The sequence below is a fragment of the Microtus ochrogaster genome, linkage group LG2 (assembly GCF_000317375.1).
Source record: "Microtus ochrogaster isolate Prairie Vole_2 linkage group LG2, MicOch1.0, whole genome shotgun sequence".
Lineage (NCBI taxonomy): Eukaryota > Metazoa > Chordata > Mammalia > Rodentia > Cricetidae > Microtus > Microtus ochrogaster.
The window spans coordinates 23382299-23404416 of record NC_022028.1 but is presented as its reverse complement, the minus strand read 5'-3'; the positions used below and the strand labels follow the sequence as shown (position 1 = coordinate 23404416).

At 43.0% G+C, this 22118-nt stretch overlaps 1 protein-coding gene across 4 annotated transcripts in view; it reads left to right on the top strand.

Annotated features, from left to right (window-relative positions):
• Positions 1-22118, top strand: part of Aff3 (AF4/FMR2 family member 3) — a 463220-nt gene that overhangs the window by 361817 nt on the left and 79285 nt on the right. For all 4 annotated transcript variants that reach the window (XM_026785525.1, XM_013351073.2, XM_026785526.1 and 1 more), the window contains one exon: positions 10277-10328. In XM_026785525.1, the coding sequence (XP_026641326.1) occupies positions 10277-10328 (52 nt within the window). The remainder of the gene's footprint in view (positions 1-10276; positions 10329-22118) is intronic.

Genomic DNA, 22118 nt, shown 5'->3' with positions numbered 1-22118 from the left:
CCAGAAATGTCACCATCGCAGCTTAGGACAAAGTGGTTAGACAGCTTCCGTGGATATTTGGTTGGCTGGTTGGTTGATTGGTTGGTTAGTTGGTGGTGGTTGGTTGGTTATGGTTGGTTAGTTGTTGTTGATTGGTTATGGTTGGTTAGTTGGTTGGTTTTTTTGACACGGTTATCTCTTGTAACCCAAGCTAGCCTAAAACTAGCTATGTAGTTATCACAGCTTCAAATGAGCTCCAATCCCCCTTGTCTGCCTCTGCCCTCTGCCCTCTGCTCTCTGCCTCTGCCAAGTGCTAGAATTATAAGCCTGTGTCACCACATTGGGCTCTTTGATAAATGTTAAATGGCATCGTGAATATCTAAAACAAGGAGGTAGATGACTTTTTGTCCTCAAGATATATTTGGGAAAGATACAAATTAAGTGAGTTCAGGTATTAGAAAGGTATTCGATAATCTTAGGCCTTGGATATCAGAACTTTCCTCATAAAACAGGTATATTAGTTACCTCCTGTTGCTGTGACAAAAACGACTGACAGAAGCAACTTAATGTATTTTTTTCAAGGCTTCAGAGAATGTTATCTATTATAGTAGGTACAGTATGATAAATGGCTTGGTCTAGGGCTGTGGGAACTTGATGCTGCTGCTCCTTCACTTTTAAAGATCAAGAAGTAGAAAGGGAGCCATGCTAACAATCCCTAAGGCCTGCTCTAAAAACCTTCTGCTGGCCTTGTCCGGAGAGTTCCACAACCTTCCATAGCATACCACCTAGGGACCAAGTATTTCCATACACCACCTGCAGGGAACAGTTCTGACCCAAACCATTATAACTGGCAACTCGCGCTGGAGCTAATATTGGTATAGTCTGTATACTGAGTGGGCCGTGTCCTTCTGTGACTCTGCAGAGGCATGAGGATCAGGAATTTAAGGATATCCTTTGCTGTGTAGCTAGTTTAAGGGCAGCTTGGGAAGGATACCAAAGAGTTTATAGCAGATACAGAAGAGAATTATAGAATACTGGAGACTTACAAACCAGAGAATATGCCTACTAGGAAAGAAAACAGGGCCGCAATTGCCTGACAAGGAAAAAAGATACGGCCCCATGCCATCATTTATCACCTCACAAGGTTTCTTTTCTGCCTATCCCCAATCAGCAGTGAGCCAGAGACTTTTGCAACTTCATATATTTGCCTCCTTAAAAAAAAAAATGTGTTCTTTGTAAATAGTGAATAAATTAGCAATCTATGATCTATGCTGGAAACAATAAAATGGACCTAAACTGTAGCACAGTTAGTAATAATATGGAATGGGTAATAAAATGCCAGTCATAATACCGAGCTGTTATGAGTGGTTACTGTGTGCTAAGCACGGTATAATGTGCTTTGTTTCCCAGTGTAATTCTCACAGCATTCCTAGAAGGCAAACAGGAAACCGAGGCAGAACGATTTTAAGTTCTTTGGACAAGGATACATAGCTAATGTATGATAGAATGGGGATATGAAGTAGTGCATCAGGCTTTCTGGTTCCAAACCTCTTGCTGTTTATTATACATGTGGGTCAGAGTTGATCTGGACAAGAGATGCCGCTGGAGGTATTTCAAGTAGGAAGACATTAACATAAAGAATTGGTGGCTTCCAAGCTCATCAGGCAGGCGAGGGACTCTTAGGTCAGGGAGCCAATTGGGAGAAATTGGTAATCAGAAAGTCATTGCAGAGAAGCAATAAATGCAAGAATTGCAGAAAACTGCTAACAGTAATCTCAGATGCCTACCATGCCTGCAAGTATTTTACACAGAGTGATGCTGGGATCCTCTACGGGAGTCATGGCAGCCATATGCTGAAACTGGTACAGCTGCCTCTCTGCCCTGGGAACAACAGTGATTGTTATTCTCTGACTTTCCAAGCACCCCTCAAGTGCCTCTCAATGGTGACACCTAAATTAAAACGGTGTTGATAGGGCTTTTGGGAAATGTAGTCCCAAGGCCTCTGGCCCTATTGACACAGAAAGAATGGTGTTGCGTCTCCACATGCCTGAAATGCCGTATGTTGCGTTGTTTGGTCTTGAAGAAACTTTGAGAACTTCTCCAGTTGGGAGAAGGCGTGATAGTCCAAATAATCTCTGTGTCCTCCTATAAACTAAACAACAGGCCAGGAAATGACGTCAGATTCTCCTGTGCTGCCAATGGTTTCTGAAGAACTCTAAATTGCATCACAATTCCTAAATTAGTTCCTGGGTAATAATGGGGTTGTGCCATTTACTAGCCCCTGAACACACCGCTTCACTGAGAGCATTGGCTTTTTCTCTCCACTGTAAAGTGCAGGAGGGATAGAACTGAAGGGCTTCGTATGCCAAGCAAGTTCCCTGCCACTAATGCTACATCCCTAGCCCTGACACACTCTTACTCACATAGAAGGTGAGGGAAAGGCAAACCAAGTAACTCAGTACACAGTTCTAGTTAGACACAAAATTAGGTGCAGAGTGAGTCACTCGGTCCTACCTACAGCTTAGTGACGGCCTCAGCGCAGAAGTGAGAAGTCATGCAGTGAGAATTACAGCAGTGAGGCTCCGTTACAGCTAAGGTATTTGGGGTGCGTGTGCCTCAATCCACTTAGACTTTCATAACAAAATATTCTAGAAAGTACCTTAGACAATATAGCTTATAAACAACAGAGGCTAGGGAGCCAAAAGTCAAGGAACATCTGGAGAGGGCCCGCGTTCCAGTTCATAGGTAGCACCTGTTTGCTGAGTCCTCATATGATAGGGCTCTTTGGGCACTTTGCTTGTTGATCTTGTGTTGCTGAGAACTGGAGATTGAACCTAGAATCTTGTATATAACACAAGCCATCTGCAACTGTGTCGCATGGCCAGCCCTGGGATCCTTCATAAGGGCGATAATCTCATTCACGATAGCCCTATAACCTAATGACCTCCCACATCATCATACCACAGTGCTGGTGACTAGATTTCAACAAATGGGTTGACCATGTGAGTTTATCAAAAATATTGACGTCTGTGGTTAGTTCTATGAAACCAGAACCTCTAGGGATGTGGCCCTCAAGTCAGTATGTTTAGAAGCACCATTGGCTGCCCTACACCTTCAGGGAGCACCTCGGCAAGCCTGTGGAGTTGACATACATTTTTACCCAAGTTTTCTCTCTTGAGACTTGAGTCTCATCCATCCCAATTTATGATGAACCAACTAAACCTTTGAGGTGGACTTTCCCCAAGGTCAAGGGGCTATTCTTTAGCTCATCTGGTGCAGTGTCTGGCTCATCCTGTCAATAGTGTTCTTAACCCTCATTACAGTTTAGAGTCACCCAGGGAACTTTAAAAAGTCTGGACACTCAGATTGCACTCCAGATGTATTAAGTCAGAATATGCAGGAAGAGGGGAAGCCAGTAGCACTATGCTTTAAAGATTCCCAGGGGATTCCAGCGTGCAGTAAAACTCAGCAATGACCGTGTGATGGCATTCTCGGGCGCTGTGATGAGCTTAAAGTGCTGAATCTGTTAATTGAGAGATTATGCTTTGTCCTCTTTCCTAATTCTAACAGCCTACCTGTTCAAACAAATCCCTTAATTAGGGACTCTCTTCACAATTAACATGCCAATAACAACAGCCACAAAAAAAAATACAGAAGCTGGTAATTTCGAAACCAAAGAACAAATCTTAACCTAAGCATTTATGACCCTCCTAACGCCAATGCACATTTGCCATCAAGAGTTACCAGTTAAACAGATCATTAGTTAGCAAGCAGAACAGGTACCAAGCTTATTGATTAACTGATAGGAGTTAATATTCAGCGTCCCAGACTTGAGTTAGATGGATTTGCATGAATACCCCTCTGGTTTAAGTACAGGTTCCTCCTCTTCAGTGAGGATTCAGTAGAGAAATGTCCGTCATTGGATCTGTACAGCCAAATGCATTTTATGCCTCTAGCCTGGGCCCTCTGAACTCTCCACTATTCTCCCTCCAGGAAGGGATCATATTCTTATACATACGGTGTTTACATTCGCTTATCCTAGAAACTCAGTCCTTTAACACAGGAAAACCAAGTTCGGAAGCTCGTTTTTTAGAAGTCGGTGTAACAAAGGTAGGAATTTTAAAACCATCACACAGAGAAAGCATTTCCTGTGAAAGTGAGGTTTCTAAGCCTCTGTTGTCTTTTGATGGAAATGATAGCGTGCGTACAGCCCTCTTTTCCTGTAATTCCTTCAGGAAGAAGCAATCTTAAAGTCTAATGTGTTCGGGAGATGCGACCTCATCACCGTGGTCTGCGCTGCTCTAAATGGAAAAGACGGAATGTCTTCACATTTTCAGAAGCACACAAGCAGCATGTGGCACTTGTGGGGTGCTATTTCAGGGGGTGGGGTTAGGTGGAAGGACTATGGAGTGCACAAGAAAAGGGGGGCCGTGTTCCTATCCTCTTTTCAAACTGATTCTTTTCAGGCTGCCAGCTCCTGCAGCTAGAATTCTATTTCCAAGTGAAAAGAACAAGTTATGCACTTGAAAACACAGTTAAAAAAAAAAAACTAAGAATTTCAAATAGTCTCAGTGTGCCTTTATTACATCCGAGAGAAACGGGAAGTCCATGAAGACTCAATTGCCAGGTGGTCAGGATTTTGCAGGTTGTGTTTGCAAGCTCCCCTACAGTTCTGTTCTCCCAGGACAGGACCCCTCAATCCATTGCCCAAAGCTCCTTCCCCCTATGGTCCCCTTGTAGTTGTCATAATTTCCGTGTCCGGGCTCTTCGGTGAGGTCATGGTTTGCAGGTGCATTGTGGTGTGTCACGCATACACCCATTTGAACTAACAGCGAGATGAGTCCGTGACACAACTGGCTCAGACACCATGAGACACAAGGATGCTGATGGGCAAAGGGAGCAGCCGTTGGAAATGTGCCTTCTGTTCCTCTTAGCTACTACACACTTTCTGGAAAGTCGTCACTTCCACAGGCTTGTCCCAAACACCCTATCAGGCAGTCTAAGAGAGCTGAGACAAAAAGAACTGAGGACATTCTGGGAATTTGAACACCTCACCTTCTGACAAAAAATATATAAATAAATGAACCTGTGTTACCCAATAGCCACATATACCTGATGGGCACTATATATATATATATGTTATGATACAGAAGTACCGTATTGACAATAACCAAATATATCAGTCTCACCCACTTATTTTTAATATCACTATTAGGAAATGTCTCACATTATTTCTAATGTTGGATGTCTTGAATGGGAGCTACAAAGGTTCACCTCAAGTCACTGGGGGCAATCTTGAAGAAGAGACACACTAAATCCCTACTATCTGCTAACATACCAGTTACTTATCCATGCCTAACAATTTACCCCTCAACCTAGTACCTCAAGACAACATCCATTATTTTATTGTTTTGTGGGTGAAGAATCTGGGTCTGGCTTAGCTGGGTGCTCTGGCTCAGGACCTATCAGGGACTGCAAACATAATGCTATCCAGGACTGAAGTCATCCCAAGGTTTACCTGGAGGAAGATCTACCTCCAGACTCGCTGCTGTGGATACCAGCAGGATGCAGTTCCTTATAGACTGTTGGGTTGAATGCCTTGGTTGCCTGTTGGCATCCTGTTGACTAGATGCTCTCTTTCTCCAGCAGTCTGCCTGGACTTGAATAAAGGGAAGGAACCAGCGGATTCAGAGTGTCTCCATCTTACATTTTGTGATGAGGCAACTGTGTCCCAAGAGGGTAAATGACTTCCTAGCTCTCAGAGAACTAGTCAGTGATAGACGTCAAACTAAAATGCAGGCCAGCCTGACAGCTGCCATAAGACCCAGTCCTTCACCCTCAAATCTCACACCGTGCCTCTGACTGCTTCCTCTACTGTTGAGTCTTTGATTTCTCTTCATTAGTGACATGTAGATAAAGATGCTATCAGAAAAGGCAGTTGATTGAATTATGGATACATCCCATCATCCCATATCTTACCTGGGATTGGCAGATTTTCTAAGTAAGATTGACTGTTTTGAGGATCATATATGGTTGAAAATTAGATGCAGTTCTGAAAAGAAGATGGGCCTTTGTAGCAAGGTCACTTGATAAGTAAGAAAAGAGACTGATACCATTGTCTCAAGTTAAAAACAAGCAGGTGAATAGAAGAAGCAGTTACTTTTCTCTCTCAGGAATGGACATGGCAGGAGCAAATCATGGAAATTCCACTATAGCAGCCAGAGCAGGTCCTGGGAATGAGTACATATGAGCAAACACCATCTCACTTTAAACCAAATTTCTTCAGAGTATGTAGAGATCCTGGAAACAGAATACATTCCAGGGGGACATTGCTAGGTTATCTGGACCACCTCATCTTGATCTTGGGTTCTCCACTTGCCTCCAGGCTAAGTCACCTTGTTCATCTTCATCTAGGATGTGCTTAGTTAGTCACAACTCCCACATCCCACACAAGAGCTTCTCTAGCCTTCACAGTTCCCCAGAATGCTATCGGCAAAAGCTGTTCCAAATAACCACAGATGGGAAGGCAATCATTTGTTAATGAAAATTACCCAGCCAGGTGGTAGAGAACAACCAACAGAGCACAGGACTTCAGAAGGAATAAAATGAGATGCCTGTTACTTCCTCCAATGTTCTAAGGCATGAGTGCACTGTTTAGGAATGCCTGTAATGGATAGGCCTGTCTGATAGATAGGCTGTGCTGGCTAGGTGTTTTTTTTTTTTTTTTTTTTTTTTTTGTTTTTCGAGACAGGGTTTCTCTGTGGTTTTGGAGCCTGTCCTGGAACTAGCTCTTGTAGACCAGGCTGGTCTCGAACTCACAGAGATCCGCCTGCCTCTGCCTCCCGAGTGCTGGGATTAAAGGCATGTGCCACCACCGCCTGGCTAGGTGGTTTTTTTAAAGTTTTATATATGTTTATATTTTGATTATTTTCCCCTTCCCTACATTACATTCCCCCCCTCTTCCTTCCCCATCCCCTTCACTTCCCACCCCTCCAAACCAAAAGGGGAAACCAAAACCTATAAGATAAAACCATGCCAAAACAAAGAACAGGCCCAAATGGCATTCTTTTTGTATTGGTTGACTACTCTTGGGCCTGCTCTGGACTGTGTTGATATACCAGTTGACACTCCATTAGAAAAAACTGATTTTCCCTTTCCCAGAGGGTATCAGTTGCAAACTGTGCTAGCTAGTTTTATGTCACCTTGACACAGTCATTTGGGAAGAAGGAATTTCCATGGAGAAAATGCCTTCAACAGATTGGTCTTTTAGGCATTTTCTTTCTTTTTTTTATTTATTATTTTGTTTTTCGAGACAGGGTTTCTCTGTGGTTTTGGAGCCTGTCCTGGAACTAGCTCTTGTAGACCAGGCTGGTCTCAAACTCACAGAGATCCACCTGCCTCTGCCTCCCACGTGCTGGGATTAAAGGCGTGCGCCACCACCCCCGGCTTTTGGCATTTTCTTAATTTATGGATTGATGTGGAAGGGTGTGGCTCACTGTAGGAGATTCCATCCCTGGATTGGTAATCCTGGATGGTATTTGAAAGTACACTGAGTAAGCCTTGGGAAGCAAGCCAGTAAGGAACACTCCCCATATGGCCTCTGCATCAGCTCCTGCCCTGGGTTCCTACCTTGAGTGCCTGCCTTGACTTCCCTGGATGCTGGACTACAAGCTTTAAGATAAAGTGAATCCTTTCCTCCCCAGGTTGGTTTTGGTCATGTGTTTTATAACCACCATAGAAACTCTAAGAGACAGGCCACTATGAAACACTAATTGCAAGAATGTATATTTGCATATGTGATATGTTTAATGAAGACAATATTCATGTTTAATAGACATAGTCTCCAGCTTTAAATATGAGATAGGTAGAGACAGTGGCAGCACATGCTATAGAAATAATACTGAAAATCAAACAGCTCAATTAAACTCAGATTTGTTTTAAAGCCATTAAGGTGGAGCAACATGAAATGACCTTTAAATAAAGGATTGAAGGGTCTTCAGAGAGCCTCAAATGACAAATATCTCAAGAATTTCCCATCAACCGTGCTCCATGGAGTAGCTTCAGTCCACCCTCAGGTGGAGGTGTTCCACACAGTTCAGCAGTACCTGAGTAGGGTGAGGCTGAGCAGTGGAGCAGTGGGCACCTGTCTTGGTCTGCCTCAGCAGGCAGGGTGCTTGTCACCAAGTCTGACAATCTGAATTTGAACCCTAGATAGAAGCCACATGGTAGAAAAGAGAATCATCTCCTGCAAGTTGCCCTCTGCAGTATACACACCAGGGCACACTTACACATTCAAACACACACACATACTTGCACACACATACATACAATATTTTTTAAAAGAGAAGCTGTTGTCTTAGCAGATTTTAAGTTAAAAAAAAATGTATAAAGTCTCAGTCACTTCATTGCACGTTAAAATGTCCTGCCTGCATCCTGGAGGTGTCAAGAATCTCAGTCACTTGCCTCTCACTCTACTGTGAAGCCACCATGCTGCTGTATCTAGCAGCTACAGCTCTGTAGGTATCAAGATTGTAAAATCCCACTTCTCAGTATCTCTGGTTAGGCTTCTGGTCTCTGGTATCAATTTTTCAAAATTTAATTTTATTATGTGTTTTTTATCAACATCTTTGCTGTTGTTAAACAGCATTAAAGTCTACCTTAGTGGCTTCCGCCTGTGTGACCAACCAAGGGCAGGCCTCCCTAGATACTGGGCTAGCAGGCTTGTTTACTAACCTCTGTAGACCTCAATCAACTTTTAGAAGCTAAAATACATAACCCTACTGTAGTCACTAGGTGACATCAACAAAGACCTTCAAAGAGAGCACATGGCCTAGTTTGTAGTCTTTGTTGTAACATCCTTATTTCTCAGCCTCTTTACCTCTGTGAGTTTCTTAAATGTTCAGAGACCCTGTTGCCTAATTGTCAGAAGCAAATACAGTTGTCTCTTGATGTACATGGGGGATTGTTTGGTTCCAGTACCTTCCTCTGATATCAAAATCTACGAACACTGTACTCCCTTCTACAGAATGGCATTGGATTTGCATGTAACGAACTCACATTTCCCCATAGCTTTAAATCTTCCCTTTAGACTTAGAACAACTAATACAATATAAATGCTGTGTTCTACCCTGTGGATAGGAGATAATGGCCAAAAAACACACATGTTCAATTGCAGTTGTTTTTTCTAGATGATTCTGATCAAATAGAAAGGATTTTTTTCCCCACATTGTGTGATGGGAGAAACCGTTTTCTTAGACTCATGGAATCTAAAGCAGGATCACCAGGTATACCCTTCACCTTCCACGGGGTGAACAGTGGTGCCATATGCCACCTACCCCCAGAGCTTAAACATTTCATAACTGGGTCCATGCCCTGACAGCCCCTGGTCCCCACTTTACCCCCAAAGTCACTGAAATAGCATTTAAAATAGAACTACCTGCCTATGATGGGCACGTTTGGTAGCAGTCTTCAGAAGCTGACTTAAAGGAAGACATTGAGGTCTTTAGATACAAGAGCTCAACAGCTTCCAGACCAGTGTCTGGAGTCCTGGGCTCACGCCAGTGGACTCTCCCTTCTCTTAGGCTAACAGCTCTGAGTGCACTGCGCACATTTTAGAGAGTGCATCTCTGAGCAAGATCCCCTTGGCAAGGGACGAATCTGAAACAGCTGCACTCTGAAGAGCTAATCGCAACAACACTGATAGGAGCTGTGTTTCGTCACTAAGAACAGTAGGGTACACAGTTGCACTTCTCTGTCTGTTGTTGGCCCTCATGGACTTGCCGCAGGTCAGGGCGCATGGTGGATGGTGACCTGTGGAAAGGGCCTCGTGGGCTCTTCAGAAGTGCCCTGCCTTCTACTCAGCAGATCCTGGAGTAGGCATTCTCTCCAGCACTTAGGCTGTGAGGGGCCTGAATAAATGTCTCTCGTGACTCAACACTATGGCTGCATGGCCCTCAGCAGAATTCTGCTTGCTCTCCCACTTCCTTTACCATGATCATCCCCAGACAGGCCTCAGGACACAGCCTAGCTCTTAAGCCTGGAAAACACTGAACAAACAGTTATGAAATTTAAACTTCCCAGGGAACAGTCCCTGTTTGGTTCTGTTTTTCTACAACAGCCAACTCTGAGGGAGCCCCATCTCTTCCTGTGATTGCTGTGAGGGTTAATTTTCATGCTGTGACTATCTGTTCTTCCCCAAGTACATCAGAGGACTTGCAATACAAGGGGGGGGGGAATAGAAATCAGTATTGAAGGATTTTGAATCTAAGTGTCTGCATCTCTCTGTTCCTCCTTTCAGAATGCTAGAAGATGACCTTAAACTAAGTAGTGACGACGAAGAAAGTGAACAGGTAAGGTTTTCTTGTGTGTTGCTGTCTTGTCCATGAGGCACAGATGACGGTAAACTGAGACCCTAAACCAAGCTGTGCTGTGATACCGGGCATTGTCCTGCCATTCCTGAGTTTCTGTGTGGTTGGGCCAGTCTATTAAAACGTCCTGAGCTCCGTTCCCATTAAAAGCTTTCATTTTGTGATTTCTCCTTTAATGGCATAGAGACCAACAATAGTGTTTCTAACAAAACTGATAGAATCAGGCTTCCCTAGGAAATGCAGATCCCCCCCCCTTTTTTTTTTACATCTTTTGCAAAGATAACCGGCCTTCTTGAGATCAAACATGTGACCTTACACTCATCAGCATGCAGTGGGGAGGCTGTACCATTAAATATTGAGGAGCCTTATACAGATATTATTAACAGTGAGAAGGAGTGAGCACAGAGGTGAGCGAAGATGATGAATAAAAAATAATCACGCGCGGTCTCGGCTGTTTGTCTTAAATGATAAATGTGCTTGAAATAGTCTCCCTTGCTGTTGATTTACCAGCTTGAGACATCAGTCAGGGGGGCTATAAATAGTCTCCTGATCAGTCAGTTAAGGTGAAAAAATATCCACTTAGCATTCATCACATTCACTTCTGCATCTCAGGAAGCATTTCTATCTTAAAGCAGGTTTCAAAACACTGAAGACAGATTTTCCTGCATTCCTTTCATTTGCCCCCGTCACCTACATTGCCTTTTGTTGAATTTGGACGAACAGGGTAGGTTAGAGAGACAGTTTGGAGGGTTCTCTTTTTTCCTGTCATCTTTATGTGGCTGGGCTGAATGCATGTGCCACTAAATTGATTTTGAAATCGTGAACTTGATTCGAAGGTGTCATGAAATGTTGTGTGTGTGTGATTTGCTGTCTAGGCATGCAAATACAAATAGTGTTTCTAGAGAGCAAGCCAAGGGGAGAGAAGATCCAGAGGAACGTTGCTAAGACATGTGCCTGAGCAGAACGTAGGCGCGCACATGGGGTCACAGAAGGCTTCTCCTATCTCTGAGACAAGCTAAGGCACCGGGTACAAGAAGACTCCCTGAATCTAGGAACCCGGCTGGCAAACAGAGATCATCCTAGAGAGGAAGAGGAGCTGAGCATAGAGGACTCCTAGACTTCGAGAATTTTGGAGATGCAATAATTTGTGTCTAGATGTCTATGCCAGGCAGTCAGATCCCCACAGCTCAGCAGTCATCGAAGAAATGTAAAACAGATGCACTTCTAATTTCGTTTTCTCATCTATGTGACTAAAAGAAATTATTTCACCTCTATTTTATACCACTGAGAGGCTCAGCTAGGTACAAATGGGTTTAAGCATGCAATTTGTGGGTAGTTTATATTAGAGAAAGGATTCGCAGGCTAAACAGTTCCTAGAATTGTTTGAAGGAAATACTTCCAGTGAAAATGCAATTTAAGAAACTCATTATTAATGTTGTACTATTCACATTCTCTAAAGTCAACCGAATCGTTCATTTTATTGTCTACTTCCCAGTCTACAGTCCTTGGTAACACTGTACTGTACTGGTCAGACCCTTTAGTCTTGTGTTTTTGTAAAAGGAACACTCAGAATGAATGATTTTTACACAGTAATCAACAAGACTCCAAACAATGATTTTGCATATGATAATTTAAGTTAAATTATCGACATTAATTATATGAAGCTGTTCTATTTGGATCTAAAGTATACTCTTATGTAATCACAAAATCATAACTCCCCCACTGTTTTTACTGATTAAGTTTATTTAATAATTCCATATGTGTATGTAGTGTATTATGCTTTTTCTGCCTTAGAGACTGGTGGCCTCACTTTTTAGTATCCAACTAAAAACAATGACTGTCTCCCCTGACCCCCAGATTTCATCAGTTGCCAGTAGTTCAGCAGGGAAAAGATGGGCGTCCCATGAGTCCTTTCTGACCCATGATTGGCTGTTGGCAGGCCCATTCTTGGGCCTTCCCAGTTTAGGCTGCTGTAGCTGCTGTGAGATCAGGTTTTTTGTGATGGCTATAGCATGACCTGAAGACAGCATTTCACATCCTGTAGCATGACTAATAAAAACCCAGAGACAAATATTGGGATTCAAGCTGAAGGATCAGAAGCAAAGCAGCCAATCACTAGAGGGCTCTTACCTCTACAAAATCTTCAGACTCTAAAGAGCACAAGTTCCTGTCTCATCCTGCCTTATATTCCTCTCTAGTGCTGGGATTAAAGGCGTACTCCACCACCGCCTGGCCTCTCTGGCTAACTAGTGTGGCTGCTGGGATTTAAGGTGTGTGCCGCCACTGCCTGGCCTGTTTGACTAACTAGTGTGGCTAGCTTTGCACTCTGATCTTTAGACAAGCTTTGTTAGAACACAAATAAAATATGACTATAACATCCTTCTCCCTCACTCAAATCTGCCTTTCTTCTCTAACTCCTGTAAATGTAACTTCCAAAATTAAATATTAGTCTGCCTGCCTCTTTCCATCCTAACTAATTTAAACCAGCCTTGTGTGAACTGTCATCTTGATGTTCTCCAACCTCTGTAATAGCTGGTACTCAGTGATCTTTTTACAATGTATATCAGATCAAATTATTTAGTTTTTAAAACTATTATTTTTAATTTATATGTGTATCTTGCTGTCTGTATGGTTACCAGATGCATGCAGTAACCATGGAGACCAGAGAAAGCATCAGATCCCCTAGAACTGGAGTTAACAGGCATTAGTGTGCAGCCTAGTGTGTGTGCTGGGAACCAAGCATGGGTCCCACACAAGAGCAGCAAGTACTCTTAATTCAGCAAGCTCTGATCTAAAATAGAGATTTTTATTCCTCCTGGAGAGAAATGAAATGCTCATACCATGGCCTCTACCAGCCTGCACAGTCCAGTCTTATCCACACCCCCCCCCCTTCTCATTGAGCTTATGCCAGCACTCAGTCTCATGGGCCTCCTTCAGTTCTTCCAACAAGCCATGCTCATCTTCCTCAGGGCTTCCGCAGGCCTCTGCTCTGTGTGTTGCCTGGTTGATACCTGTGCTCCTGAAGGTACAGTACATAAAGTACGTTACTTTCTCAGAGAGACCATGGCATGTCCTTTTCTCAGTAATATTAATTACCCTTTCTCGGGGACCTCATCCTAATTTTGGTTACAGTGCATGTGTTTACTTTCGACAGTAGCTATTCCTATCAACAAAACTGAAAAATCGCCGAGAACAGAGTCTGTCTGGCTCAGTAGAAGTTCTCTCTGTTGAATGGATGCATAAATAAACATAGAGCACTGGCTTAAATTGGGATTTAAGGGCCTACGGACTAACATCCAAAAGCAAAGATGACCTTTGTTCTGCCTTTATTTCTCTTACTAAACACGGATATTTTTTCTAATCCCAAACATTAAATAAACATGTTGAGTGACAGGAGAAAAATATAAGACCTAAGATTATAAGGCAGCTATACATGAATTTACAGATATCATGCCTGCTTGAGGGGGGAAAAAGGTGTCTATACTATCTGCATGGAAATTCTATACACATTTTCTACACACATTCATTTTATGCTGGACATTTATGTCAAGCAATATTAAGGTTACAAGGTTTTCTCAGCCATTTCCAGCTGACACCCCCAAAGCCAAGAGAATGGGATCTCCTCACTGTATCTCTCGGAGATAACAGAATTTTGTGTCCTCAACTATGGCAAGGTTTACTTTATAAGGTGGCTGTGACACCCTTGAAATGAAAGCATTCTGTCATAAAGACTCTTGGAATCCTTCACTTGATGAGGTCTGAGCAGATCTGAGAAGCAGATTCCTGGTTTGGATGTGTATGTAGTAGATTCCACCAGTTAACTGTCCCCTGGAAAACTGTGAAGGAATCAGAAGACTTCCACTGAGTGGTTCTGTGCCTTAAAGGAATTCCATGGTGGACTTGGAAGAGAGAGGAATCCTAGTGCGTGTCTCACCCTCTGGTCAAAATGATAATCTCTGCCTCTTGAGTCCGGGGAGAGCTTAGGGAGTGAGACCGAGCAAATCTCTAGACAGGATTATTGCAGCTGAGGCATGAGGGAAGGGACACATGGTTGAGACTCTGGCAAGCAGTAACTGAGAGAGCGTCAGCTGCTCGCAGGGTTCCCGAGATGACAAATCCGGAGCTCAGGGAGAGCAAGGGAACAGCCATCCACTCTGAATGGCGACGTCTGTGCCTGCAGCTCCAAGTAACCTCGTTATCCACAGAGATTGGGCAGCCTTTTCATTTTAATTATATAAGTGCATTTTTCTCTTCAAATGAGTGTAGTTTATCCACTTAAACTGACTGTTGTAATTTTACAGACGGCGATCATCGGATTTAATCTGTAGAGGGGAATTTCTCTACTGGCCTAATTGATTTCTCAACACAATGAAGGAAAGTTACCTTTTAATCCCCAATCAATATTTCGAGAGCATACAATTAATTTAATAGATATCTATGTCATTAACATAAATCTGCAAGCTAAAGAGGTAATTATTTTCTTATTTATAATGCAGAGAGTAATAATCTTGTCTGTCAGGAAGAATCCAAAGCCTCTGTGCCCCTGGCGTGTCCAGACTGCAGGTGAGGGCCGCTGAGCCCCACAGGGCAGCCATCATGTTTCATTTGGCCTCTTACAGAGTGGCAGAGAAATAACCCTATCTCAGTTCTCCGCTCAGGCCTGGAGAAGTCACTGATGACTCACTCCAGCTCAGGGTCAGCTATTAAAAGCAGGTTTCTGCTCTTCTTCCCCACCCCCTTGTTTCATTTTCATATGGCAACTGCATAACAGAAAACGGAGCTTTGAAAACATTGAAAAGGAAAACTTTAAAGGCATTGACAGTGCGTGTCAGTCAGGGAGCGCATGATGCGGTCACGGAATGAAATGCAGCCGGGAAGGAGAGGTCTCTGCAGCCCAATTCCTCTCAGTGAGTTTTTTTTTTTTTTTTTTTTTTTTTTTTTTTTTTAGTTCTCGGCCTCCGCTTGGTTGATGTGGAGGTTCTTGGCCTGTGAAAATTTATTACACACAGAGTCAATCTGCATTCAGGCAGCCAAGTCTGAATAAATAGAGTCATTGTGCTTGTCTGGGATTTGTGGCCAGAGTTCATCCAGTCAGCGTGACATTCGCATCCCAGGAGATTCATAAAAGCCAACACCCTGGTATGTGAGCTTGGATCCTGCCAAAACTGTGTAGAATTATATAAACAGGAATGGAAGCAATAATCAGGACCAGGTTTGGGGGGCATGGCTCCAAAATCAAGTTTCTCTTCCATGAGAAATGAAGTGTATTAGAGATGTTATTTGTATCCAAACAAGAGCTAGACATATTTTGCATAAATCATTCCAAGAATAGTCTTAAATGCCTACTAAGCTCCACATGTCCATGCAAGCTGCTGGCTTGTTGCTCAAGATGAATTACACATTAGTAATGTTTATTGTGCTAATTTAACCACAAAAACTTTAAGTAAATTTTCATTGCCAGAAAATGCCTTGTTTCTGAAGGACGATGCAAAAGGCTATATGGTATATATTTTAAACCTAACAGGAACACCAGGGGGGAGGGGGGAAGTAGCTTATATTTGGTTCTGTTTCTATTCTTGTACTCATGTTCCTGAGTAAACACTCAATTTGATAGTATTGCCGAGATAGTTTCCCTTCTGTATGGAAGTACAATTGAAGACACCTGCCTGTCAGCTCTTTGTCATACCTGTCTAGGAACGAGTACCCATCTGAACTCAAGGAAATTGAACTTGAACACAGTCAAGGAAGCAAATGTTAGGTGCTCAGCAGGAGGGTGGGTTTGTGTATCAGCCCTACCGTGCAGTTAGGTAACTCATTTTATAAGCAAAACCTTTCTGTCATCCAAAGTAAATGAAAATTTCTCTATCAAATAATGGAAGCCCCTGAAAGCCACACTTCAAGTCAGCTGTAATTTCCAAAATTGAAATAGTTAACTTAAATTTCACTGTCCACAAATGTGCAAAGCCTCGTACGCTGTTCCCTAAAATGATTTAGAGACCTTCTCTTTGGGGCTCAGTGAGATTTATATAAGCCCAGGCTGAAGATTGTGCCTTGACTTCAACCTCAACACCATGAATGGAAATCTGAAAAATGAAAAAAAATTATATAAAAATTAAAAGATGATCCACCAAATGTAGGCAAACAAATGATTAACACAAAGACAGGAAACCATGGAGTTTGCTAAAACTGTAGAATTCACACAAGGAGCTATATTTTTTTTTAACTAAAGCAATATTTTGTTATTAACAGATATCAGTACCACCACCCAAACCCTTCATTCTAGAAGCTCAGGGAAACCAGCCTCTGTAGCTCATGGGCCATTCTTCAGCCTAGCAATCAGTGGCACTGTTAGCTGGCAAGGAAAGCGCGATTCTCCCTCCAGAACAGGTTCCTTCAACTGGGAAGAATGACCCTTTGTGCTGTGACTTCCATGATGCCGAGTTTGGGGGATTTGTGTTTGTTTTCTTCCTTAGCTTGTGGGGGAATGCCAGCGTCTAGACTGTCTGCTGTCTTCGTATGCTGTAGCATCTCTCCAGGTGGGGGAGAGGTCCTGCAGCAAAGGAATTATCTGCAGTCAGGTATTCGAGTGTTTGGTCCAGATAGCATTTGGAAATTTTTGTTTTCATTTTTGTTGTCCTAATTTTCCTTCATGTGTGGGGCTGGTTATCTCCGAAGCACAGCTCTTCTCAGGAGACTCTTAGCCTGGAGAAGCACAGAGACAAGCCATTTTTGTCATCCAAGGGCTCTTGGCACGTCCCAGTTCTATCAACCCATTGGTTGTGTTGAATGGAATAAAATCATCTCTAAGAAACAGATCAGACAGTTGTTAAAAGTGGGTCCACAGCACACCATAGGTGAGCTAGGCTCCCAGGCAGAGCCCCTGAATCATTAGAAATGTGTTTTGGGGTGGCAAAGGAGGAGACCACCATTCTCTTAAAAATACTTTACCTTTAATCAGTAGGGTGTACTTGGAAGAATGAACACATCCTGAAAGAGAAAAGTGTACTTGATTTTTATTCTAAAACAGTTAGTAGCTGTGTCTTTTCCCCATTGGCTGGGGTTAGACCTCACATTCTTATTTAATTAGAACTGGTCAGTAAGACATGAAGGAGGCTGTGGAAAGGTTACAGGGAGAAAGGGTTACTGCTCCAGGCCACCAAGATCAATAATAGAGCATTGGGTCTTTGTGCAAACAATGTCTTACTGGGTAGGAATGATTTAAATATTTGCATAAAAGTCTTACCAAGTGAGGAAGACAAAAAGATTTTAATTCCTTATCCTAAAACTAAGTTTTATAGTATTTGATAGGAAAGGCTCATATTTGGTACTACTCACAATCATTACCACACCTGAAGCGTGGAAGGTACAGGTTAGCCAGGATTTCTCTCTGCGGAAGGTGCATCAGCCTTGTCTCTGGGTTTGTCATCCCCTTAAGGTGTTGTTCTTAAAAGTCCAAGGCAGTGCTAGAAAGAGTGTGTGCACTTCCATAAGTGGCTGCAGAGTTATGTTCACATGGGAAGTGAAAATTCAAACACCAGTAGTGCACTTAGAAGTGTTTCCTCTTTCTCCTGCATGATTGGTTTGGAAGGTACAACTGGCATAATCTTGATCATTACAAACCTACTTTTACTCTCAAATATTGGGTATATTTTAGAAGAGTTTGAATATAACGTAAATTCAGGCTTAGATATGGGGTTTTTTTTTTTTTCAGTCATAGATGGCAGTTATAACAAAGCTACCAAGGTATTTATTTCACTTTCCTGTGTGGTCTTCATATAGAAAGAAAGTAACATGTAGACTGCGCTTGCATTCACAGTTAATGAATATCCACAAAGTCCAGTGGGACGTTAAGGGAATTCCACCAAAGCATCATACTAAGGTAGCATATGTGACATTTGTAAAAGCTCCAAAGGCATTTGGAAGCTCACAGAGTGAGAAATGACTCATCCTAGTATCCAGCTGCTAGAGCAAAGAGAACCCCAGTGAAGTTGTAGTAGAACCGGAGCCCAGTAGGAAGAATGAGGGAAGGATGGAGGGATGATGATTTAATGGGACTAGAGTACATTCGGACAAGTGGAATAATTTCAAATGTTCTAGAACAGAATAAAGGTAACTATGGTTGACAACGATTGCTCTCATATTTCAAAATAGCTGGTAGAGAAGATTTTGAATATTCCTGACACAAAGAAAGTATAAATGTTTGAGATCATAAAGATGCTGTTATCCGGATGTGATCATTGAACATCATAAACACATATCTTATATCATAAACACATATCACAGTGGACTCCATTAATATAATATATTTCATATCAATTAAAATTTGGGGTATATTTTTAAATGACTATTATCAATAATTCATCACCATTTGGGTCTTGTGCAAGTTGTGGCTGCATTCAGGTTGCCAATGATTCAGACCTGTGTTCTAGTGTCACCATCCACATTCCAAATTTAATCTCCCATTGTCGAGAACTAGAACTGTAAAGGCATAGCATCCTGTAGACTCTCTCCGAGAAGCTCAGCTGGCTTCGTAAACATGCGGGCAGCCATGCACTGACATGTATGTGCTGCCTTCCTCTGAGAAGGCACTGTTGCCTTCCCAGAGCTTTCTCAGAATCCAGACGTTGGTGCTACCCTCACACAAGAGCCCCTCTCAATTCAGAGGGTCAGTAGGTTTAGCTCTCTGTTATCCAGCAGCATGTATCAATTAGGTTTATCCTAGTTACCCTCCAGTGGCCTTTGGTCCTACCCACACCTAACACAGCCAGGATTGTCCTTCTTTAGGCAGTCCTGTCGTGATCTTCTAGAGTTGTTGGCGAGGTTGTGGTGAGATCAAATTCTCTCTTAAATGAACAGCAAACTCTAAGTCTGTAAAGGAAATAGCCTGCAGAACCCGACAGAGCCATAGGTAATTCAGAATATGTCTCCTCCAGGGAGTAGAACATCCTAGAAATGCTTAACAAAAGTACATATGCCTTCCCTAACCCCTCAGAAGCCTTAGTCACACCCAGAAGTTCACACCCTCACGTGTGAGGAAGAATGCACTAAGTTCTCTGTCTTGTATCATCTTAAAGGTAGTAAAGGAAGCCAAAATTAAAATACCATCTTGCGCAAGTGGCAAGCTCCCCAGAGATGAGTAGTACTTCATCCTGTTACAGACCCAGAATCCCAGGAGTAGGGCACCAAGTGGAGAGCTAAAGAAACAATTACAAAAAAAAAAAAAAAGAAAGAAAGAAAAAGAAAAAAAGAACTAGACCTCAGAGTGAGTTAGGTGGAGTCTAAATCAGGGGAGAAGCACCGGGAAAGAGCCAGAAAACCTTACACATGTTGGCTTGCCTGTAATTTCAAGGGCCACAGTTGTTTGTCCTCTGCTGCCCTGATTCAGCCGTTGGCTTTCTTTACTGATGAGTTCTGTCACCTCTGAAATTCTGCCTTGTCCATTCAATGTGGGTTTCATAAAGAGCAAGCAGTGTTCACACAGACCAGTCTTTATTAGAACAACCAGACAACCCAGGGTACCCGGCCAAGGCAGTTTTCTCCTCCTTCCCCCGACTGCCATCTGGTTAGCATCCCCTGTCATTCTCAGAGTGTTCTTACACAGAGGTTAAGTTATTGTCCTCCCTGGCTCTGCCTAACCGTGGTACAGAACAGGATGAGGAGGAAGCCTGCTGAGCAGAAGGCTTCTCAGACTGCCTGTCTAGAAACGAACAGTACTGAAGCTTAGAGGAGTAACACTAGCAAAGTGAGGATCCAGAACTTTGAGCCGTCTGTGTCAGTGTACGAGAAAGGGGTACGTGTGCATGCGTATTCATGTGTCTGTGAGTGGGAATATGTGTGAGGACACCGGAGATCTACCTCAGGTTTCGTTCACCTTTATTTCTACTTATTTCATTTCTTTTTAACGGTTTCTCATTTTATCTGAAACTTGTAAATTAGGACAGGCCGGTTGAATAGTAAGCCCCAGGATTCGTGCCCCGCCACAAACCACCAGGCTGGGATTATCAGTACCTGCCACTGTACCTCCTCCTCAGGCTCTGGGGTGCAAACATAGGTCCTTACACTGACGGAGCTGCCACTCCCACCCTATTATTGGCGTCTCTGTTTGCTTGGTGTTTAACAACTTTAGTCTACTACTTCCTGCTATCCCCCACCATCTGTGTAAACATGCAACATGGACTGAACTTAACAGCGCAAGACCTAGTCTATGTTTACCCATACTCCTACACCCCATCCCACATCTCCACCAGTGGTCTCTGTTCACGTCAAGTGCGCAGGCGTGAAATCTGGTGCCAGTGCCATCTCTGACCTGCCTGGCCATATCCTACCAGAGACAGTCCCCTCTATTAGAAGTGCAGAGTATAGCCATGTTCTCCCCTTCATTGCTGTCAGATAGTTCCCTTTTCTGATCATTGTTAGCTTCGTAATAACTTCACATCTAGTCCTTTCTTATCTAAACTAAATTGCCACACAAAACAGAATCCAGTGTGACATCGGAAAATATACGCTGTATCAACCGTCCCCCTGCTGTGTTTTATTATAGATCCACAGGAAGTTACACAGGATATACAAGCATGCTTTATCCAGCTTCTGTCCATGTAAACCCTTTAATGATCTCCTATTGTCTTATACAACCACAAGCCTACACTTGACCTCTGTTGCCCCTGAAATTGGCTTCTTCTTGCTCCGCCATGGTCCTGCTGCCCTGCTGCCCTGCTGAGCTGTACCACAGTGACCTTGTACAGTTTCTCCCCTGAGCCAGGATCTAAGCCTGATGCATCTTTTACTATCACGCTGTTTTCTCTGTATCTAGCCCTTCCTCCTCACCTCCCCCATGTCTCTGGTCTAATGGCTCTCCTTTTCCCTCCCCCATGTTCTGTTCTAATGGCTCTCCTTTTCCCTCCCCCATGTTCTGGTCTAATGGCTCTCCTTTTCCCTCCCCCATGTTCTGAACTCATCCTCTCTTTTTTCCTCCAGGTCTTGTTATGTGTTATGTGTTGTGTGCCTGTGGACCTTTCATGTGCGGCCCCACCTCCAGACTCAAAGAGATACCATGAAGACCTTAATCTATTTTTCCCATCACCTATGCCACATCCAGTGCCTACACATCATTAAATTAATTATGAATCCAGGCATAAATTCTATTTACATCACAAAACTGGATGGCTCTGAGCCACCTCTGAATGTCAGCCTCTTCCTTCCTTTTATTTTATCCCCGCCCCCTACCCCAGTGTCTATGGACTTGCCCTGTGCTAGACCCAGTTACAAAGGGGCATTTAATTTCCTCTTCGATTTCCTTTCGATAACAGATTGTGACTTGTAATTCCTTTAGCATACCCTGGAACCAGAATATCTGCTGGTTATGTTTCCGAGTGCCAGCCTTGTTAAGATAAAGACAGAGAGAGGATGTCATCTCCTGAGGGGAGCTTGGAGAGTGACTATTTCTGGCAGAAAACTTGTTTTGTCTTAGAGACTTGAGCTTCAGAGTCATTCATGAATGACTAATGCACTCAGGGAAGATCAGTGGAGCATTCTCTGAACCCTCTCTAGCGACTCCGCGGAGACTGAATCAGAGGAAAGCTAGCGGAAAAGCTGATGAGAGATTAAGGAAGGAGAGTGTGGTCACGGCGATGCGACTCTTGAAGGAGTGGAACTGGGCCGTCCATCTAGTTTACGACCAGTTTCTCAGGCTTCAGTCATGAGTCACCTGAGTAATTTTTTTTTCTTGGCTATATATTTTTATATATGTTTATTTCTTCTACTATTTTCCAACTA